At 39.1% G+C, this 19,395-nt stretch overlaps 1 protein-coding gene across 1 annotated transcript; it reads left to right on the forward strand.

Moving 5' to 3' along the window:
- The first annotated feature begins 4,813 nt into the window (after positions 1–4,813).
- On the forward strand, positions 4,814–19,320 carry LOC135468304 (di-N-acetylchitobiase-like). Its single transcript, XM_064746485.1, has 9 exons — positions 4,814–5,191; positions 8,562–8,700; positions 9,897–10,108; positions 10,680–10,863; positions 11,919–12,019; positions 14,755–14,928; positions 15,867–15,960; positions 16,599–16,751; positions 18,193–19,320. The coding sequence occupies exons 1-9, from the start codon at positions 4,991–4,993 to the stop codon at positions 18,351–18,353; spliced, it is 1,419 nt and encodes a 472-aa protein (XP_064602555.1). The 5' UTR covers positions 4,814–4,990; the 3' UTR covers positions 18,354–19,320.
- The last annotated feature ends 75 nt before the right edge of the window (positions 19,321–19,395 follow it).

Here is a 19,395-nt window from a genome sequence, read left to right on the forward strand (position 1 = left end):
TGCCCAGATATCTGACAGGCTTCCTGACTTCAGGTCTCAGCCGAACTATAAGGACTTAATCACGAGGCTTCATTGGTCAGGGTTTAGTATTGTTCCATCACAACAACGTACAGACAACCATGGGTTAATCTTGTTTCGTCACAACATATAGACAACTTGACCATGCAATGTGTTACCACGTTTACATTTAAGAGTTTTCAACAAAACGCTTATCTTTATAAATCATCACTGATTTATTTATTTATTTATTTGATTGGTGTTTTACGCCATACTCAAGAATATTTCACTTATACGACGGCGGCCAACATTATGGTGGGAGGAAACAGGGCAGAGCCCGGGGGAAACCCACGACCACCCGCAGGTTACTGACAGACCTTCTCACTTACGGTCGGTGAGGAAGCCAGCATGAGCTGGACTTGAACTCACAGCGACCGCATTGGTGAGAGACTCCTGGGTCATTACGTTGTGCTAGCGCGCTAACCGACGGAGCCACGGAGGCCTCCATCACTGATATAAACTATGCAGATTTCTGATTTAAAGACGCTGCTAAAGATCAGTTATACGAAATCAACGTGCATTAATTACACCAGTAATTACATATTGATCTCAGGTTAAAATGAACGCTAAATGTATATATTTAAATCTAACGTGGGAAGGCCTTGCAACATAGTCATAGGTTTCCCCGAGCTCTGCCCGGTTTCCTTCCACCATAACCCTGGCCGTTGTTCTAAAAGTGAAATATTCTTGAGTACAGTGTGTAACACAAATGAATTAATTAAAATAATAATATTAATCCCAGGCCTAACTTATGTCTATCCAGAAGTGTGACATCAAGTGCAAACAGAGACAATTAATCCTGCTTGGATGACCATTTCTTGACTTCTATAGTCACCTATTAGATTGTGCTCCCCAAAAGAGAACCTTCCACCGCTACAAGCATATATGTACAAATAGGTACTGACCAGCTAGAACAGAACCTTCCACCGGTACAAGCATGGACCAGTTTGCACACGGTCCATCTTAGCCATCAGACATCATGTCAATTACATCAGCGGCCTATCGATTTTATGCACTTGATATAGATAAAGACTGTTAGCCTGTGGAATGCATTGTAAAATATGCATAAACCAGTAAAGGTAAACGAGGTAAATTATGGCTCCTGGAGTAAAAAACAAGATATACCTGACAAACCGAACAATCGAGACTTACTGATGGATACGTACATAGATGTACAACAGATTGTACATGTAGACTTGTATATACAGACATATGAAGTATCTGAGAGAGCTGGCCCCCTTAGTTACGTTTCTTTCGTTCCCGTTTTATTTGAAACTTAAAATGTCGTTAATCTGTTGTGACAGATAATACAGATATGCAGCCTGGGTTCTGCTATCTGTATCACGCACGGTCTCCTACTCGCTCAGCTATATATGGAAGCCTGGGCCCGTATTTCTCAAACACCTTAAACACGGCTACAATTAACAAGTAGATTTAAAGGAGAAGAAAACTTAAAAACATGATACCATGGGCTGAAAAGAGCACATTTTTTTTCTATCTAGTGGTGCCTGATGCATAATTCTGCGATATTTTCTCGCCATACACGTAAAGCCTGAAAACGGCAAAGCTGGCATAAATCGTCGAGTCCATGACGTCCTCCATCTTTAACACACTGTAATTTATGCTGGGGGGGGGGGGGGGGGGGTGAGTTGTTGCCTCTCAGCCAATGAGAGTCGTTAAAACTGCCGGCTTGTTCGTGTAAACTCGGAACCTACGTCCAACATTCCGGTTTCGCAATCGTCAAGCGGAAAACGAACTGTACTGTTCGCTACCTTCTGGGAAGAAGAGTTCTACCGGAAATGTACGAACTGCACTTCGGCGGTTTCCGACGACAATTCTCCTCCTAACACAGAAGACTTCAGGACAAGTTCTTCGGTTAAATGGAGTCGCCCACAGAGGATTTTGGTGCTGACTTTATTTATAATTTATCAACTTGAGGTACAAATTAGAATTTGTTTTGTGGCATGCACCTGCGAGGAAATGCATACTCTTTTCAATGGTATTTGATTGATATTTAAATTTTCTTCTCCTTTCAATGTATACACTGGAGAACACTGTACCGGTACTAATAACCACGACTCTTTGAGTTCTTTCCTGTTTTGGATTTCGCTTTTGATTTAAGTATGTGTGTATGCTTGGGTTTTACGTCGCGCTTAACAATTTTCAGTCGTATGACGACGAGGAGTCATTTGTGTGTGTACATGCATGGGGCATGGGGAGCATGGGGAGTTCATACATGTCACCAAAGTGCTGTCGATACTGAATTATCAGGCCAAAGACACCAGGCATGACACCTGACCCAGTCACATTATACTGGCACCGGGCCAACCAGTCCTGTTTCCTTGCTCTAACGTCTCAGCGTTGAGTGCCAAGCATGGCAGCAACAAGTACCATGTTTAATGTCTTTGGTATGACCCGGTTTGATCCTGGGTTTCTCGACCTCGAGGCGGACGCTTTAAGCATTATGCCACTGAAGAGGTTAGAACTTAAGCCTAAAATCGCTTGATAAACACAAAGTTTTCATAGACGTAAGTCAGGTTTGCCTTACCTTGTGTTGTTATTCCTGCATTTAGATTTGAATTTAAACGCCAATTTTTAAAGGAATGTTGTCGTCAAAGACAACATTAAGTAATAATTTTATTGCAGTAAGCTGTTTTGATGTTAACATTAAGTCCAACTTAATTGTAATTCACCTTCATAACCCTGGAGCCTGATGTTAACGGCAATGCTGACAGTATATCTCGCCCTGGCAACACTAACGAAGTACCATAGGGCCTATATAGACCGTCCCTATACGTCTATCGGTATTTGTTGTTTTTAAATCTGTGGGAATTGGTGTCTATCTCCGTTCAGCAATCTCTACCAAGTGCAAGGTCAGGCATTTCTGTACAGCCAGTAGGAAAGCAAGATGCAGGGATGCCCGTGCCGTTCTGGACAGTTGCAATTGTGACGAATACAAACAAGGACATGGAATAGGATGGCACACCCAAGAAGAACTCAGTACTTTCTCTATTCTCTCCTCACCATTCAATCATGTTCGCGATGTCCAACTATAATAACAGCGGAGTATCAAGCTTCCTTGCCATGTATACAAGATGTGTTCTCTGTGCATGTTCATCTTTAGATAGCTGGCAATTATTGGCGGCGAAGAAGTTACACATTCCGTCCTATTTTCGTACATTAAATACTTTCTTTGTTCTTTGGTAGTTTGTGGTATACGTCGTTTGGGGGAATTGGCATCGCGACTATTGACCTGGAACGTCCTTATTGGTTGAAGGCTGGTATGCTTTCGATGCATATACACAATAGGCCTATGTTGGAACAATGCAGATAGGCCTATGGTCTTTGTGAAATTCCGTTGAAGTATCTTAGTGAAGAAGCCACTGAATTTAGCACATGCATGGACAGAATTACGCTATATGGAAGGGGCGAGAGTTTTCGAAGCATAAGCTGACTGTAACTCATACATCACCATGCTTTTGTTACTATGGTAGCGATATTGAACTCAACCTATAAGTCACATGTAGTCATATGTAGGTGGCTGTATATGCGTAATGCCCAAACACAGCTAATGATATTCCCACAATTAAAGCATGTGACAGTGCCACTCAGAATCTGTAATGAGCCTATGTGCACTAGTTATTAGCCAAATGTCACTCATTTATTCCCGATAGTCTGATTTTCGTTTCATCAATGAAACATTCTTGATTACCGCCTTAAATACGAACCGCGAATTAACCCAGCAATCCATACTGTGGATACAAATTGTCTACACTGGAGTATGTACGCAAAAGTACACGTAAACCATTACATTGAAACACGTAAGGTGCCAGGATTTGCACAAGTTTAGCAGTTCAAATTTAAGGTGACTGATATATATCAATGCTGGCTACTGTGTGATGCATGATTCTGTGATCGAGTGTATGGTGCGCTTCTAAACCCCTCACGGTAAATACAAACTTGTTTGCAGTGAAACGAACCTGCTACAAAGGGATGTTGTGATAGGACTGATGTAGGCCTATGACGTTGCAACGTTGACTGCAACATCTAATAAAAAGCAAACGGACAACATATGGGCATACTGCCTGTTTGTCCGAGCCATGGACGAGGCAATTTGGCTCGAACTGCCAACCCTTGGCTTTTCTAGTATAACTATAACGGAAGGGAGATAATCACGTAAACAAGCAATTGCATCGTGGGTCAAAACTGTAGAGCGAGCGAATCCGCTTGTTGGCCATAAATATAGGTGGGAATATACGTTATAAATACAGGTTTATTTAACTCGAACTATACACGTGCCGGCATGGAATATTGTATACCAATTGGTGGGCTGATCAGTAGGCCTCCGTGGATAACACAGTACGGTACAGTAGCCTGCATGCAAATCCGTGTGTGACAAGCCCATCAAATCAAACTCGAATCTTCTTTACGTAGATTATCACATTTTTAGTTAATTCTAACAACAATAAAATAAGAAACCACCCGGGTTCTGGAAATTTCTAAAATATGTGTTGTAGGCCTATACGTAAATTTGTGTCCTATTTATGTGGTGGTTTTCGGGTTGGATTTCTAGGCTTACCTATTCTCCTCTTTCAGTAATTGTGTAAATCATTGAATCTCTCCTGCCTCATTGCAAATCACGTGTGCAGTTTTACCTGTGTGCAAAAGTGCAATATGCCTTTTACTTTTACTCAGGTAAAATTCTGATTGGGCGAGAAGCTCCTCACAACCCATAATATAGTCCGGGGCACTTAAAATGGCGGAAGCTTATCAAGACGACTTGAGCTGACTTCATTTCCTGGATAACTTGACATTGTCATTGCTGATTTTATCCTTTGTGTGGGACCACAGTTACAGTCTTGGCTAAGCTAGATTTCTCTTTATCAGTAACAGTATTCCAAGGAGACAGTTTTTCTTGGGGAAAAATAGCAAGATGTCGAAATCCTTCCATTGCTGGGAACTCTTGACAGCATTAATCTGGACATCTCTGATCGCATGTCCAGTTTTCGCGATCGAGTCTAACACTCTGCGGCCAGATTTCGGCATAATTGATAACCCTCCTTTCTGCAAGTGCAGCGAGTTTGCATCGTGCACAAGAAAACCATTCCAAGGACGAAATGATTATACCAAAGAGGTAAGACGGCTGCCCTCCAAAATCCTGACAAATCCAAGTGCTGTATTATATAGGCCTACGCCTTACCTCCTCAAAACCGTGCTCACCTTTTGATGGCTTCAAATTAATAATGATCCTTTGTCCATTTTCCTAGTCCATTTTGTCTGGTTTAAGTTTAACCAGGCAAATGAGAGGAGAAAAGCCTTGAGTGGCTGAGTGTTCTATAAAGCAGCTTAGATCACCTGCTCGCCATTGTCATTAGTAAAGTGGGATCGTGTGTTCGAATCCAGTTATTGCTGTCCAGATCGACTTTGTCTTTACACTATCCATCTCATGGCCATACACGTATGTCGCCATAACAAATCAGACATTATAGGTGTCACTGCTTCTGATGCCACTACATTGAAAATTATTACTATACCGTTATATTTAAAGGCTAAAATAAAAAAAATGAAATGAAAAGAAAAACAAGATAGAAAAAAAAAATTCCCAATCAAAAGGCATGTTGGAAGAAATTGTTGAACATTCAGCATGTACCTTGCCAGAAAATGGTGGATGTTAGCACAATTCTAGGGCTAGCCTTTACAGTCGAGTAGCTGAATATAAACAGCAAAACTGTAACTCAGTGTTTTCCTCCGCCCCCATATTCGACGGTTTTGATGTCGGTACATCTGCTGTAGGGAATCGCTGAATTCTACCCCAGAAACGAATGTTTCAAATGTATGGCACAACTTACAGTAGGGGATTCCTCTGCTCATCCTGAATTTCCATAGAACTCCAACCATGACAGGGCATATGATAGTCTGGTAAAGGTAGTAATGGTAGATATTTGGTGCTTGGGTGGGTTGGGAGGTAGAATTGATTATTTCCTAGAGTAGATGCACCCAAGTCTAAGATGGCAGTTGAAGAAAAGGTGGAGTCAGAGTTTTTATGTTTATCATAAGGTTCATCTTCAAACAGCATGTTTTGACAGCAAGTTTTACTAAGAATACATGTAAGGACACTCACTTAAATGGAGAGCTGCAAGCGCTTAAGGGCAGTCTCACCTTCTGCCAGATTAAAGCATAGCAAGTTGTAAGGGCTAGATTTTTAATCTGGACATACCATCGACATAAGAAAAAAAAACTGTATTGTTATTTCAGACCACCACTATATAAAGTTGAGACTTCCAGATGTCTACTGACATGTATTTGACTGAGTGAACACTGGAATGTTCAGCTTTATCCAAGGGGTTTGCCTTCAACCATCAACTCACTCAAGTCACTGTATTTACAAAGCCTGCTTTTTTGAATAATTTTTTTTTTGACAACCTTGTTGTCGAGACGACGGGAGATGTTTAGCTAACTTAAAATGTCAGACATTGTAATTACACTGTATGTAGTCTACCATGTAACTTCAGTTCCGCCGAAGAGATCATTTGGAATTACGGGTACTTTATAAAACCTTATCGATAGAAAGGAAGATAGTTTTGGGTTTATTAGACTTATAACTCACTTTTAGTCTGTGGTATTGTTTACATGTGTGATCCACAAGCATATCTTGCATTGTGGGAATCTTTTTGCTGGCTTGTTTGCATGTTATCTCGTCAGGCGGACAGTTTAGATCAGTGACGGATTTCCCTATATAATTCTCTTAATTGATATTTGTTAAAAAATATAGGCCCAGGAGGTTTTGTTAGGGGTCAAATGCGACTCATTTTTGTATTTAGCTGAACCAACTCAAAATTCTGAATTTATTGTCCCTTTAAGGCTAGCACTAGAATTGTGCTAGGTTTGTCTTCGAGTTTGGTTTGACCTGTTCAGTTCATAGATTTACTGTTAGATGGTATATTAATGCAGACTTTGACATTCATGTATGTAGTGGTAATCTCAGGCTGTAGATGACACAAGGTACATGATTGTGTGTACCATAATTCTTCAACCTTTGCGCATATTTGCAAGGTGTTTATTCTAGCATATTCTGAAGGCATTATTCTGCACAAAGACTGATAAAATTGTACCTTTTGTAAAGCCCTGACATTGGCCAACCCAACCAATGCAGTTTTGTCTCCAAAATTGAATTCAAAAGGTGCATAAATCACATTGAAAGTTGCCTATTCATATTCGAAAAGGTTGAGGAATTAAGGCATGTTAAGTAAGATAGTTTGGGCTTAATATGCATGTAGAGGTTAAGCTACTGGTCAGCGAGATACATGTACTTGAGCCAGGTGGACCTGTGTCGCTGCAGTGGGAAACTGTTAAAGGATACATGAAAAGGAATTCTGAAAAAAAAAATATTTCTCTGATAAATGAAGAAAATTATGACCTAAAAGTTTTGTTCAAAATTTTCATATTGGTGGTATTTTTATACCTGTTTTTTATACCTGTCAGTGGTCGGATTTTCCAGGAAATTATGTCATCATTGATCTTGTTCAGAGCTCGGTGAACACCCCCGACATGCCCCAAGCCCGGTGAACTGTGTTGCTACAGTGTGGGCAAGGTGACATGTACATAGATACTGCATGGCTTCTTTGTGCGAGCTTAGCGTCCCCTCTGCACCCCTGCAGTCAACCCCATTCTGTCTGTTCCCCACCCCCCATTCGGCCGTTCAGTCTGTCCCCCAGAGTAAGTTTTAAGACAGATCATCGTTGATGTGACTGCTGTAAGCTACTTAATTTCCAGACTGACAGCTGGTACCTTAAGAATACTAAGAGGCCATCAACCCCTCCAAAGTGAAAGCTTAAAATTTTGTTGGTACTGTTATGTTATTACACATCTTAATCTGCACATTAAGAAATAAAATCAAAGCGTTTCAAGTATCCTTTAAGGCACTTGAATTACTTAAGTTGCGCCTACCAAGTAAATTAGACCAATGCTATATTTCCATGGAGTCACCACTGATATCAGTGACCCACAACAGGATCCTGTTTACAGCATGGTAGCTTACAAGATAGCTGCACATATGCAAGTAAGCAGTTTCACTCAGCACCATATGCATAAAATACATGACTAAATAAGTTTTCACAGCTTAATTTCTACTTTTTGCATACAAATATTGAAACTTGAGACTAATGCTTCATGAATAGGTAATTTTCTAAACTGGAACAGGGTTTATATGTGAAATTCACAAAACACAAAAAGCTCAGTAGGTAGTGTGTACAAATCTGTTTTAAAATACTATCAAAACCTTAATTAAAAGACACACAAGCATCAGAAACCAACATCATGTTCATCAGCTGCCTGGCTTAAGCTTCTGCTGATCATTGAAAGCATACATGTATATGTTCTGATTGAGGTACTCCACTGAGGAGGTTGATTTGGCTATATGAATAGCTTAGTCAATATTGAAGTACATCATGTACGTGATGTATTGATGATCTGCCGTTAAGCTGATGTCCACTTTATTTCCGTAGGTAATCGTTGTGTCAAATGACAAGCATACTTGGAAGAAATGGAGATGGGATGTTGTGTCAACTGTAATTAGTTCTGGAGAGCCGGACGTGGAGCTGATGTGTTATGCTCATAAGCAAGGGAAAGGTTACGGTTTTATATGTAAGTTTCTCTGTGAATAACGTCAAAGTAACTTGGTTGCACAAACAAACTGAAAATTCTCTATGATTACATGTATGTAACTATATGTAGAGTAGTCTCCCTTTGTGTATTTCGCTAGATGCTGCCTTTTTTTGCATGGATTAATTTATGAATACAAATGTAATATAATAACACGAGTAATGAAACTATACTTTCTTGAGTATTTTATTCTTACTTTTAACAGTTATGTAAGTTCACAAATATGAAATTATGGAATTCATAATTGTCTTTTACCAAGTAAGATGTAAAACCCCAAACATTCATTTATCCATTCATTCGCCTTTTACCCTGTATAGCTTATTAGTTTGTGACATACACCTAGCTTAGGGGTCAGTGCACAACAACAGGGAAAACAGTGCTGAAATAAATGTTAGGGGTGGAGTTCAGGTTTTGCATACATGTAGAGCAAAATAATAGGGGTGGTGATGTTCCATCATTTATGTACTGTGTGCATATTATTGTCAATCTTCAACCTTTTCAACCTCTAAAGCACTTTTTTCAGTGGAATTTTTGCATGCAATTGTTGTGAGAATGACGCCAAAAAGATTTGTGTGTGTCATCAAAGATGCAAGCTTCATAAAACTGCAAATTGTTTCTCTACACCACACACTTCTTTCCGAGTGTTTCACAACGTTGGTTGCAGGGACGGTTGAAAAGGTTGAAGAATTAGGTTAATTACTTTAAATTACAGAATTCCTGACTGAAGCTCAGCACATATTAGAGGTTAAGACTGGTCCATACAGAGTTGGTCCAAGTTCCTGATGGCCATATGAGTTTGAGAATGACCGTTGTAAATGTTAGGGATGATCTTAAAATGTGCTTCTTGTGTTGAATTGAGATTTTGCATGTCACAATGTAAATCACCATCAAACAAGGGGAATGTCCCATTGTTGATGCTCTGTGTGCATGTCAAGTACTGGCCAGGGTGATGTCATTAGGGGTGATATCTCAAGAAGTATGTAGCTACGGTTTTACATACATATAAACACACAGGGCATGTGCCGTGCTTGTGGTTAAAAATTGAGCTGAAGTTTTTGTGTTCATGTGTCCCCTACAGGTGAGCTCTTTGCTAGCCTTACTACTGAATGACAAGTTTTTACATGTGATTAGGTCCCAAAGATCTCAAACGTGTTTGATCTTTTTTATCTCTGTTTCAGCTCATCTGAGTAATTTTTCATCATTGATGGATGATGGTAAAGACCTTGTATGGATCAGTACCACAGTCCAGAAAGCCCGAAACCTGTTTGCTGATTACGTGTTACTTGACTTTTTGGATATCCTCGATGAAGAATCTCTGAACTTAACAAACGTGGCAATTTTCTTAAAACATTTCAGATTCTCTCTGGACCATCACGCTTATGGTTCAAAGGTATATATCAGCAAATCTCTGCTGAAAATTTTTATCTCAACTTCTGAAGTCTGCAAAGCAAAACCACTCATTCCATTTACAAAACTTGTATTAGGTACATATTGGGAGTGGGACCTGGCTGATTGGTTAAATTACTTGTCTTTTTAATGGCTAAGTGTACGGAGATATGCCTTCAGGGAGTGGTTTATTGCCAGCAGAGGGACCTGATTGTGCAGCTCTGTGAAGCTTAACTGTGAAACAAATACATCCACATGTGTATCAGAATGTGGACATATATGTAGCAAGAATCTGAGATTTTTGATGTGCAAGACATTGATAGCATTTAGACAAAATACAGTGCAGTGACTTCCATCACAGTGGGGTTTCCATATTCTTGGGAAAGTAATTTGGAAATCATAAGTTTTTCTGAGTTAATAGGTGTTTATTACAGAAATGTTTGGGTCTTCTACCAACATGCACCTAAAGCAATATTTCTTTATTTTGGTGTGTCAGAGAGGGTTTCATGAAGTTTTTAAGTTGTATTGCTGATGTCTAGTGAGATAAGATACTTACCAAGTTTTGTTTCTTTCAGATGCTCTGTTTGTTACCGTGGACTCCTGATAATTTTAAAGAACACAAGAGATCTGTTCTATATAATTTGGTGGATAGCCTGATGACCCACTGTGAGGGATTTGTGTTAAATTCCAAGAGTTTTATCTCAACTTCTGAAGTCTGCAAAGCAAGACCACTCATTCCATTTACAAAACTTGTATTAGGTACGTATTGAGAGTGGGACCTGGCTGATTGGTTAAATTGCTTGTCCTTTTAATGGCTAAGTGTACGGAGATATGCCTTTATTCCCATTCCTTTACAAAGAATATGCAAGATTCTTGTGTTCTCAGTGATGGGCCTTGGATCTAAAAAAAGAGAAGGACGACACTAGTGACAACCTTTTTAATCCATGTAAGCCATGGTTAATATAATTGAAAAAAAAATCTTGGCGTTAAACACCAGTCATAAAAGTGGATTAATAAATTCAGCATCTCTCACATTTCGTTACCAGCTACACTATGAAGCATTTTTGATTTTAATACTTACAGATCTCAAGAGGCTTTTCAAGAAGCCCAGTTGTTTTAACTGAGTACACAAGATTCAGCCACTAGGGCTTTTTCACCATAATGCTGGCCGCTGTCATATAGGTGAAATATTCTTGAGTACAACCTAAAACACCAAGCAATTAAATAAATAACGAGATTTAATTATTGTGGCAAAGTGATTGGTTTGACACTTTTTGTTGAAATTTAAGAGAAAGATGTACTCAGATGTAAAGTATTTACAAAGTTTTTTAATGTTGTTAAAGTCATATGGAGCATGAAGTTGTGTGATGTCTGAACTGTTATTGTCCCATCAGCATATTATGTAGAGAGCATTATGTTGCCCACCTGTCTGTCCATATAGGTGAATCAATACTGTTTTATATTTGGTTTTCAAATTTGGCATGTACGTGTATATTGTGTATACATTCTTTGTTTTAGAACAAAGAATGGTGTCATTTAACCCAGATTTGTTGTTTCCATACCTTTTAAGTGTCAAATGTATGTGCAGTTGTACATCCGACAAACTCCTACTTTGTCATTCTACAATCAGGTTGTGTACATGTATTTGATTTTATATTTGATTGGTGTTTTATGCCATACTCAAGAATATTTCGCTTACATGACAGCAGCCAGCATTAGGGTTAGAGGAAACGACAATCAATTTAGCTTTTTATTGATCAATACTACACATAAATGGATACATATGTTTAATAATACCGTTCCATGTCTTGCAGGACTTGACGAGTATGCCTCTCATGGATTTGAGCTGAAGAAGTTCTTCTTGGGTGTTCCATGGCATGGATTTAACTACACATGTAAATCGTATCATAAGGAGGTATATATGTGTTCATTTTGTACACTTGCACCGAGTTATATATATATTTACATATATATATATGTAATGTGATATTTTAACGTGTTGTACATCTTGACCTTTTTAAAAGACTATAACAGACTTCATCTTATATCTTGGTAATTCACTTAAAAGTTGACTCACTTAAGCCTATAACACAAATGTCCTTGGCCCGCTTTCACCAAGAGAGGGTAGTAACAATTGATTGTAAACCCTACAATTAACTTTACAATTAATTGTAAAAATAAGTTGCGCTGCTTGTACAAAGGAACTGTAAGGTGATTCATTTTCAAAAGAGTTCTACATCATAATGAATCAGCAGCTATGATCAATAACGTGAAAAAATTCTCTTTTTGAGGCAATTAAATTGCACATCTTTGCAAACCTAGTGGAAATTATTTACTCACAGTCTACCTAAGGCAAATATTTGTACTTAACATTAATTTTGGGGCTATTGTAAATATTTACAATAGGGTCAGTCGACCCAATTGTTATTGGCTCATGATCCCCTTGTGCAAGCCTCAGGCCGAGAAGGCGTGAGAATATATCTTTATGTGACCATCAGCTGCTTTGCCGTCGATCACATGTTGACAAATGTGCTCTGATTCTCACCTGGCTTCAGTGCCATGATGATACATGTCTTTTGTCTTAATTCTCTGCTGGGGTGTTTGTGGAAGGGGGGTGGGGGGTGGGGAGGTCATAACCAAGGTTAAGATAAGTGCTCTTTTATTGTTAGGACACACAAGATGAAGGGTATGGGATTTGTTTGTTTCCCCTCTCTATCGTTTGTTATGGCCATGGTAATAATAATTGGTCAATGACCCTTACAGTCATGGAAAAAATTATTAGACCACTCATATTTTCTTTGGTTTCTTGTTCATTTTAATGCCTGGCAACCCTAAAGGTGTATTAACCGAAGATTACAATGAATACGACAAAAATCCAGCTGATTCCATAATACTTTGTCGTATTTGATATGCTTTAAGGTCAGTTGTATTCCTAGGGTGTATGCGAGGCAATTTCATGCTTTCTATTTACATGCAGACTTACATAAAGAGTGGTTTCCTGTTTACATGTAGGCTTACATAAATAGGGGTCTCTTGTTTATATATTAAGACGCAGCACAACTCGGTAGTTGTCAGCTCCCATAATGCCTAAAACGAAAGAATTATGTGGAGCCAGAAAGGCAGCCATCTTGGCACAGCTGGATACTGGATTGAGCGAGCGACGAGTGGCCAAAAAACTGAAGATCTCTAAAACAGCAGTTCATTACACCAAGAAAAAGCAAGCCGAACATGGTACTACAAAACTGCTAGCTGGTCGAGGCAGGAAACGTCTTTCTACCCCACGAGATGACCGAGCACTCATCCGGTCCTGTATCAAGAATCGTCGTCAGACCTCCAGAGACCTTAGAAATGAGTGGGCATTGTCAACAAATGTGACTTGTTCAGCAAGAACAGTTCGAAACCGACTTCTTGAAGCTGGTCTAAAGTCGCACAGGGCACGGAAGAAGCCCTTCATCAACGAGAGGCAGCGGAAGGCCCGCTTGCGTTTTGCGAGGGATCACAAGAATTGGAGTGTTGATGATTGGGCTAAAGTTCTCTTCAGTGATGAATCCAATTTTGAGTTGATGCCTACTCCAGCCAACTTACTGGTTAGGAGGAAGCCTGGGGAAGCCTACAAACCAGACTGCCTTGCTCCTACTGTAAAGCATGGGGGTGGATCAGTGATGATCTGGGGTTGTTTCAGTATGGGTGGAACAGGACAGATGCAGTTGTGTGAAGGGAGAATGAACCAAGTCACATACAGAGCTACTCTTAAAAACAGTCTTCTTCCATCAGCTGCTAAACTCTTTCCTGGCTCGAATGACTGGATTTTCCAACAAGACAATGCCCCTTGCCACACGGCAAGGTCAGTTAAAAACTGGATAGAGAACCGGAACATTCGAACCATGAATTGGCCTGCTCAGTCACCTGATCTGAATCCAACTGAAAACCTGTGGAATATTATCAAGTTCAAAATGGAGAACCACAAGCCCAAAAACGAAGCAAATTTGTTCGAATTTTTGCAACAGGAATGGGCTGCTGTGACCGCAGGGCAATGTAACAAACTGGTGGAGAGCATGCCAAGGTGCATGGCTGCAGTCATCAAAAACAATGGGCATGCAATCAAGTACTAACTCCCGTATGAGACTGAGAGTCATGTGACTACGTGACTAGGAGACAGGAGAAAAAATGAAATGCCAAAATGTTTTTGAGAATACAGTTGCCACATCTACAGATGTATGAACTTAAGTGATTTTGGTCATTGTCAAGAAAGTCATAGAGAACTGATAGATATCACCTCTTAAATAAAACCCTTATGAACTATTTCTGTTTTCATCACTTTCTTTGCCCAAACAAATGTTCCTTCAGTTGTGCAAGGTTTTAAAATGAACAAGAAATGGGAGAAAGCAAGGGTGGTCTAATAATTTTTTCCATGACTGTATGTGGCCATGTATGCGGTCTGAGACCGTGTTCCAGATCATCGTCTTCCGCCAGTATTTTGTGCATATCTGTCCCTCACACCTGGGAAAGCTTGTCTCTGCACACTCTGGTTTTCTCCACGTATAAAACTGAATGCCGTAGGATGAGTGAAAGATTCTGGAGAATGGTGTTAAACAACAATCAGATAAATGAACAAATAATTTTCTGCTGCATGCATCTCTTTTCCCGTAGAAGAACCAGTGTGACCTGAAGAAAAACATGAGTGATGGATTACCATGTGACTATGACAACGCAAGGGAAGAGATAACCCTGGGAGACTTGGTCAAGAAGTTTCCGGATAAAGTGGAGTCTGTTAAGGGTCACTCGTGGGAAAAATTTGTTATGGCTCCATACATAGTACATGAGGTAAGCGACATGTATTTGTGCTAATTTCTGCACTGTGGTTGGTTTCAGAGAGAAAGCTCAGCGCACAATGTTGTGTTATTTATAACAATCTGAAAAAAAAAACAATCAAAAAAAACATCTTAGTTACCTTATGCCTCCACTCTTCAAATGTGAAAGACCATCTTTCAGTGCAGTTTGTGTAACTTTTAGTTTGACTATATATATGTATATAAAGGCTGTTCTTCTGGTAATATAATTCCTGATTGGATGAAACCAGCTACAGGAAAATAAAGTTTTGAGAAGCAAATCGTCATCAGTTTGTCCCCATATTCATTGATATAAATTGGAGGGTTTTACAATGATGACCAGAGGTCAGACCTGCAAGGTCGTGGTGTTTACTCTTTTCTACAATGAAGTATGGTCGCTGTTGTTGTTGAACAGATTTATAAATGTTTCAGAGATGTTGTGAATATCATTTATCTCATTGATTAGAAGACCTTAAATTAACATTTTTTTTTTGTCCTTTTGATGCATCATTCCACGATATCTCCAAAACTACATATGCTCTTCTCACAGGTGTTATTACCTACATACCTTACCTTCCACATTGATCTGGAAGAATTATAAAGTAATAACTGCTGCTAGAGAAGTGTAAAACTACTGGGCCAGTTTCATTTAAGTTTCATCCCTGAATTTCTAAGATAAATAAACCTTCATTTCCTGTTTTAAAAGAGAACTTTGTCAAAATATGATCTTAGAAATCAAAGAGCCATTTTCAGCTGTTGTATTTGTATGACATCACTTATTGACCCCCCCCCCCCCCCCTGTACCAGATTAGAGACTTGTGACAACAATATTCAGCATCTCCTTGCAGCAGGTGTATACAGTTATAGTAAGTATCCCAGTGAAGGAAGCTAGAAATAATCCTTGTTTTGTACTGTTCTCAACCTTTTCAACAGGATAAGGAAGAGGGAAGGATGCACTTGCTGTATTTTGAGGACTACCACAGTTTACTGCTGAAATATCATCTGGTTCGAGACCTGGAGATGTCAGGTACATGTATTAATGTACATTGAGAAGCTGAGATAACAAAGCATGGGTCTGGTTTTCTTTTCATCTGTTGTTTGATCATATTATAAACTTACAGCTTGCATCAGTAGGTGGGGATTTCATTGTTTTGAAACAATGCGATGAGATCTATAAATTAGCCCCAAATTGTAGCTTAAGGTATTCACGCTGACCATATAAGTCCATTTAGTCCTAGACTAAATCCTAATCCTAGACTTAGACGGTAAATAGACAGTTATGTGTACATGCCCTTGAAGTGATCAGGTAACTGCCTATAATTTTCAGAAAATGGACTATGTATCTAATGTGTCAGCATTGCTGTATTGCTGACCCACTGTTGCAAACATTGGCATGTCGCAAACTAATCTGTGCTGAAGCACAAACCCATTTGTTCAGAATGCTAGGGAGCCGTGAAACTGCAGGCAGTTCTGTTTTTTATCTTTTTTGATACATTTTTTTCGGTTGCATAGTAGGAGAGCAGAAATGCCAAAATAGTATCACTTTAGTGAATTTAACAGTAAATAGTTTGATACCAAGTATTGGTTGGATAGTACATGCAGTATCGTATGAACAGTGAGGGTGTTGCGAGGTTTTCTTGTATAGTGTCTTGTTTGTTCCCCCAGGTGTTGTTATCTGGAGTGGAGATGATCTGGCTTATAGTAGCAATGATGCTGCGATCAAAGAGTACGAAAAACTCACTTGGAATTTGCTGCATCAGTGGATGACACAAGAGAAAAGGGAATCCTATATATCAGATGAAATGCGTTCATTCCCATGTGAGTTAAAAGAAAGTTAAAAAACATTGTGCTTTTTGAAAATTCATTTTATTGACTGGTTTTAAGATGTTTCTTAGAGATCTATTCAATTTCAGTGTCATAGTACATGCACATATATTTTTATATTATTCCAGTTCATTAGGTTCATTAAAGTTGAGTTAGCAGATAGTGATCACACCCCTGAGATTGTAGATATGTTACACTACATGTACATTTGGTGAAAAACAGTTGGCAAGGGGATTTGTATCATATACTGATATCGTGATTTGTGTACCACACCACATCCAGGTAATTTGAACGTAGGTCAATAAAACTAAAAAGGAAGCACTGCACAGGGATAAAACTTTATAAAACCTTATTTGGGCATGGGTTGGTGGTTGGAAGTTGGGGAATTAAGTGCAGTGGATTCAAAATTTAGGATCACTGGTAATCACCAATGGCAGCATAAAATAATGGGTTTTGAAACATTTTTGTCTAGAAGAGGGGAGTTTTGACGTCAGCTAACAGAGTCATGATGATGTAAAGAGGTCATTTTAAGGATTTGTACCAGGGATAACCAGAACACAAGTAACATTTAGAGAAATTTGACACTGACCATAAACCTCTAAAGGGGGGCCTCCGTGGCTCAGTCGGTTAGCACGCTAGCGCAGCGTAATGACCCAGGAGCCTCTCACCAATGCGGTGACTGCGAGTTCAAGTCCAGCTCATGCTGGCTTCCTCTGCGGCTGTAAGTGGGAAGGTCTGTCAGCAACCTGCGGATGGTCGTGGGTTTCCCCCAGGCTGTGCCCGGTTTCCACCCACCATAATGCTGGCCGCCGTCGTATAAGTGAAATATTCTTGAGTACGGCGTAAAACACCAATCAAATAAATAAATAAATAAATAAACCTCTAAAGGTGGGTTGTCATCAGGCCTTAATGATTTGTCCTAATGTAGATGAAATCAGGATCAAACCTGGGTCAGATCATACAAAAAACTTTAAAAATGGTACCTGTTACTGCCTAGCTTGATGCCGAGCACTGAGAGATTAGAGCAAGGAAACAGGACTGGTTGACCTGTTGCCCGTAGGCTATAATGTGTCTGGTGTCTTCAGCATGATACTTCAGAGGGGGCAGCACTTTAGCGACATGAACTTCCCCTGCCACAAGAAAACAGAGTATATGAGCACACACCTAATGACCCCTTGAGGTTATGTAAATGAAAGATTGTTAAGTACAACATTAAACCTGAAGCATACAGACGTACATACCTAATGAAATTATGTTTGCAGTTTGAAGAATGATGATCTATTGCTGGATGGTTGCTTATAACAATCTAATTAGGAAATGAGACTAAAAACCTCTAGATTGGTTGGGTTGGCATTTATAGGCTGGAATCATCAGTAGGTGTTCCTGAGAAGTGAACATTGCATTCTAAAGAAGCTTATTGATTTTGCTGTTACAGCCCGAATGGCAGGAGTTGGAGTTGGTTGTATGCTGCTTGGTGTTTTGCTTGGGTTTGTGTTTGGCATCATCGTGTGTGTGCGCCGACAGAGGAAACTGCTCCATCCTCCATTCACCAAGGACAAAACCCAGGAGTTCTTAGATGAAGATCCAGGCATGTAAACTACAGCTGTCATCTGGCACAAGGAGGGCCCAATGCCTATCACCTCTGGTGTACATGTAGATTTTATAGGTATATGTACATGCAGTGTTCAGGTGTTAATACTTTCATATAAATAAATATTAAGGGTGAACTCTGCCTCTTCCTCCTTGTTACTTTTTGGAAATTTTATGAAAGTTTTCATTTGACCACAAATTCTTTTTCCAAACTGTTTGCCACAAATTTATTTTATTAAACACAATGCCCATATTTTTGTATAAAACACTTGCACAGCTGATGGCATTTGCCATCCATGTTTGATGGTGTCTTCAAAATTTGATGTGTTTGAGTAGTTGTCTCTTCTTTTTGTGATGAACATATATACTCATCTGCAATTCAAACCTATATACACATTTTATGTTGAAAACTTTTGAAGTCATTCCAATTTCGTGTTCATCTGTAATTCTTGTACATGTAAATATTGTGTTAATACACACATATAATGTTACATGAGCTGGAATAGTCTCTCCAGGTAGTTACCACTGAACATCCATATATTAATCCATATATTGATATAATATGACATATTGGTGTATGGCTCCTGTTCATGCTACAGTAGTTGTAGATCTATATGTACATGTGAAAGATAACGTGTGTCTGATTTTGCAGTTCAGGCTCATAGGTATTTGTAGTGTAAATCAAATTCATCATTAAGATAAATTTTGTGGAAATTCTGAAGATCAACATTTTTATTCTGTCAAATTCTTATTTCAACTTAGAATAAAGCCATTATCACCCGTTGTTTTTCTAACTATGACGCATTTTTAGAATGATCTAATAAGGAATTAAACATTGCGGAATTTTCATTATACATGTATATGGTAGATGGTAGAGTGTGTTTACATTGAGTGAATGCTGTCACTGATTGTTTGTTCATCTTTTATTTCTCAGCCATCATAGTTTTCTCATGCAGTATAATATATGCATATCTACAAACCATGTGGAGCTATTATCCAGACGATGTCATCTGGATAAAAAGTTATGGGAAATTGGATGTAGGAAGTT

The sequence above is a fragment of the Liolophura sinensis genome, chromosome 6 (assembly GCF_032854445.1).
Source record: "Liolophura sinensis isolate JHLJ2023 chromosome 6, CUHK_Ljap_v2, whole genome shotgun sequence".
Taxonomy (NCBI): domain Eukaryota; kingdom Metazoa; phylum Mollusca; class Polyplacophora; order Chitonida; family Chitonidae; genus Liolophura; species Liolophura sinensis.

Excerpts from the sequence above, each read along its gene's own strand:
- LOC135468304 (XM_064746485.1), top strand. The coding sequence starts at position 4,991 with ATGTCGAAATCCTTCCATTGCTGGGAACTCTTGACAGCATTAATCTGG. Across the intron at positions 5,192-8,561 it reads GAAATGATTATACCAAAGAG|GTAATCGTTGTGTCAAATGA; the intron begins GTAAGACGGCTG and ends TTATTTCCGTAG. Across the intron at positions 10,864-11,918 it reads ATTTACAAAACTTGTATTAG|GACTTGACGAGTATGCCTCT; the intron begins GTACGTATTGAG and ends CATGTCTTGCAG.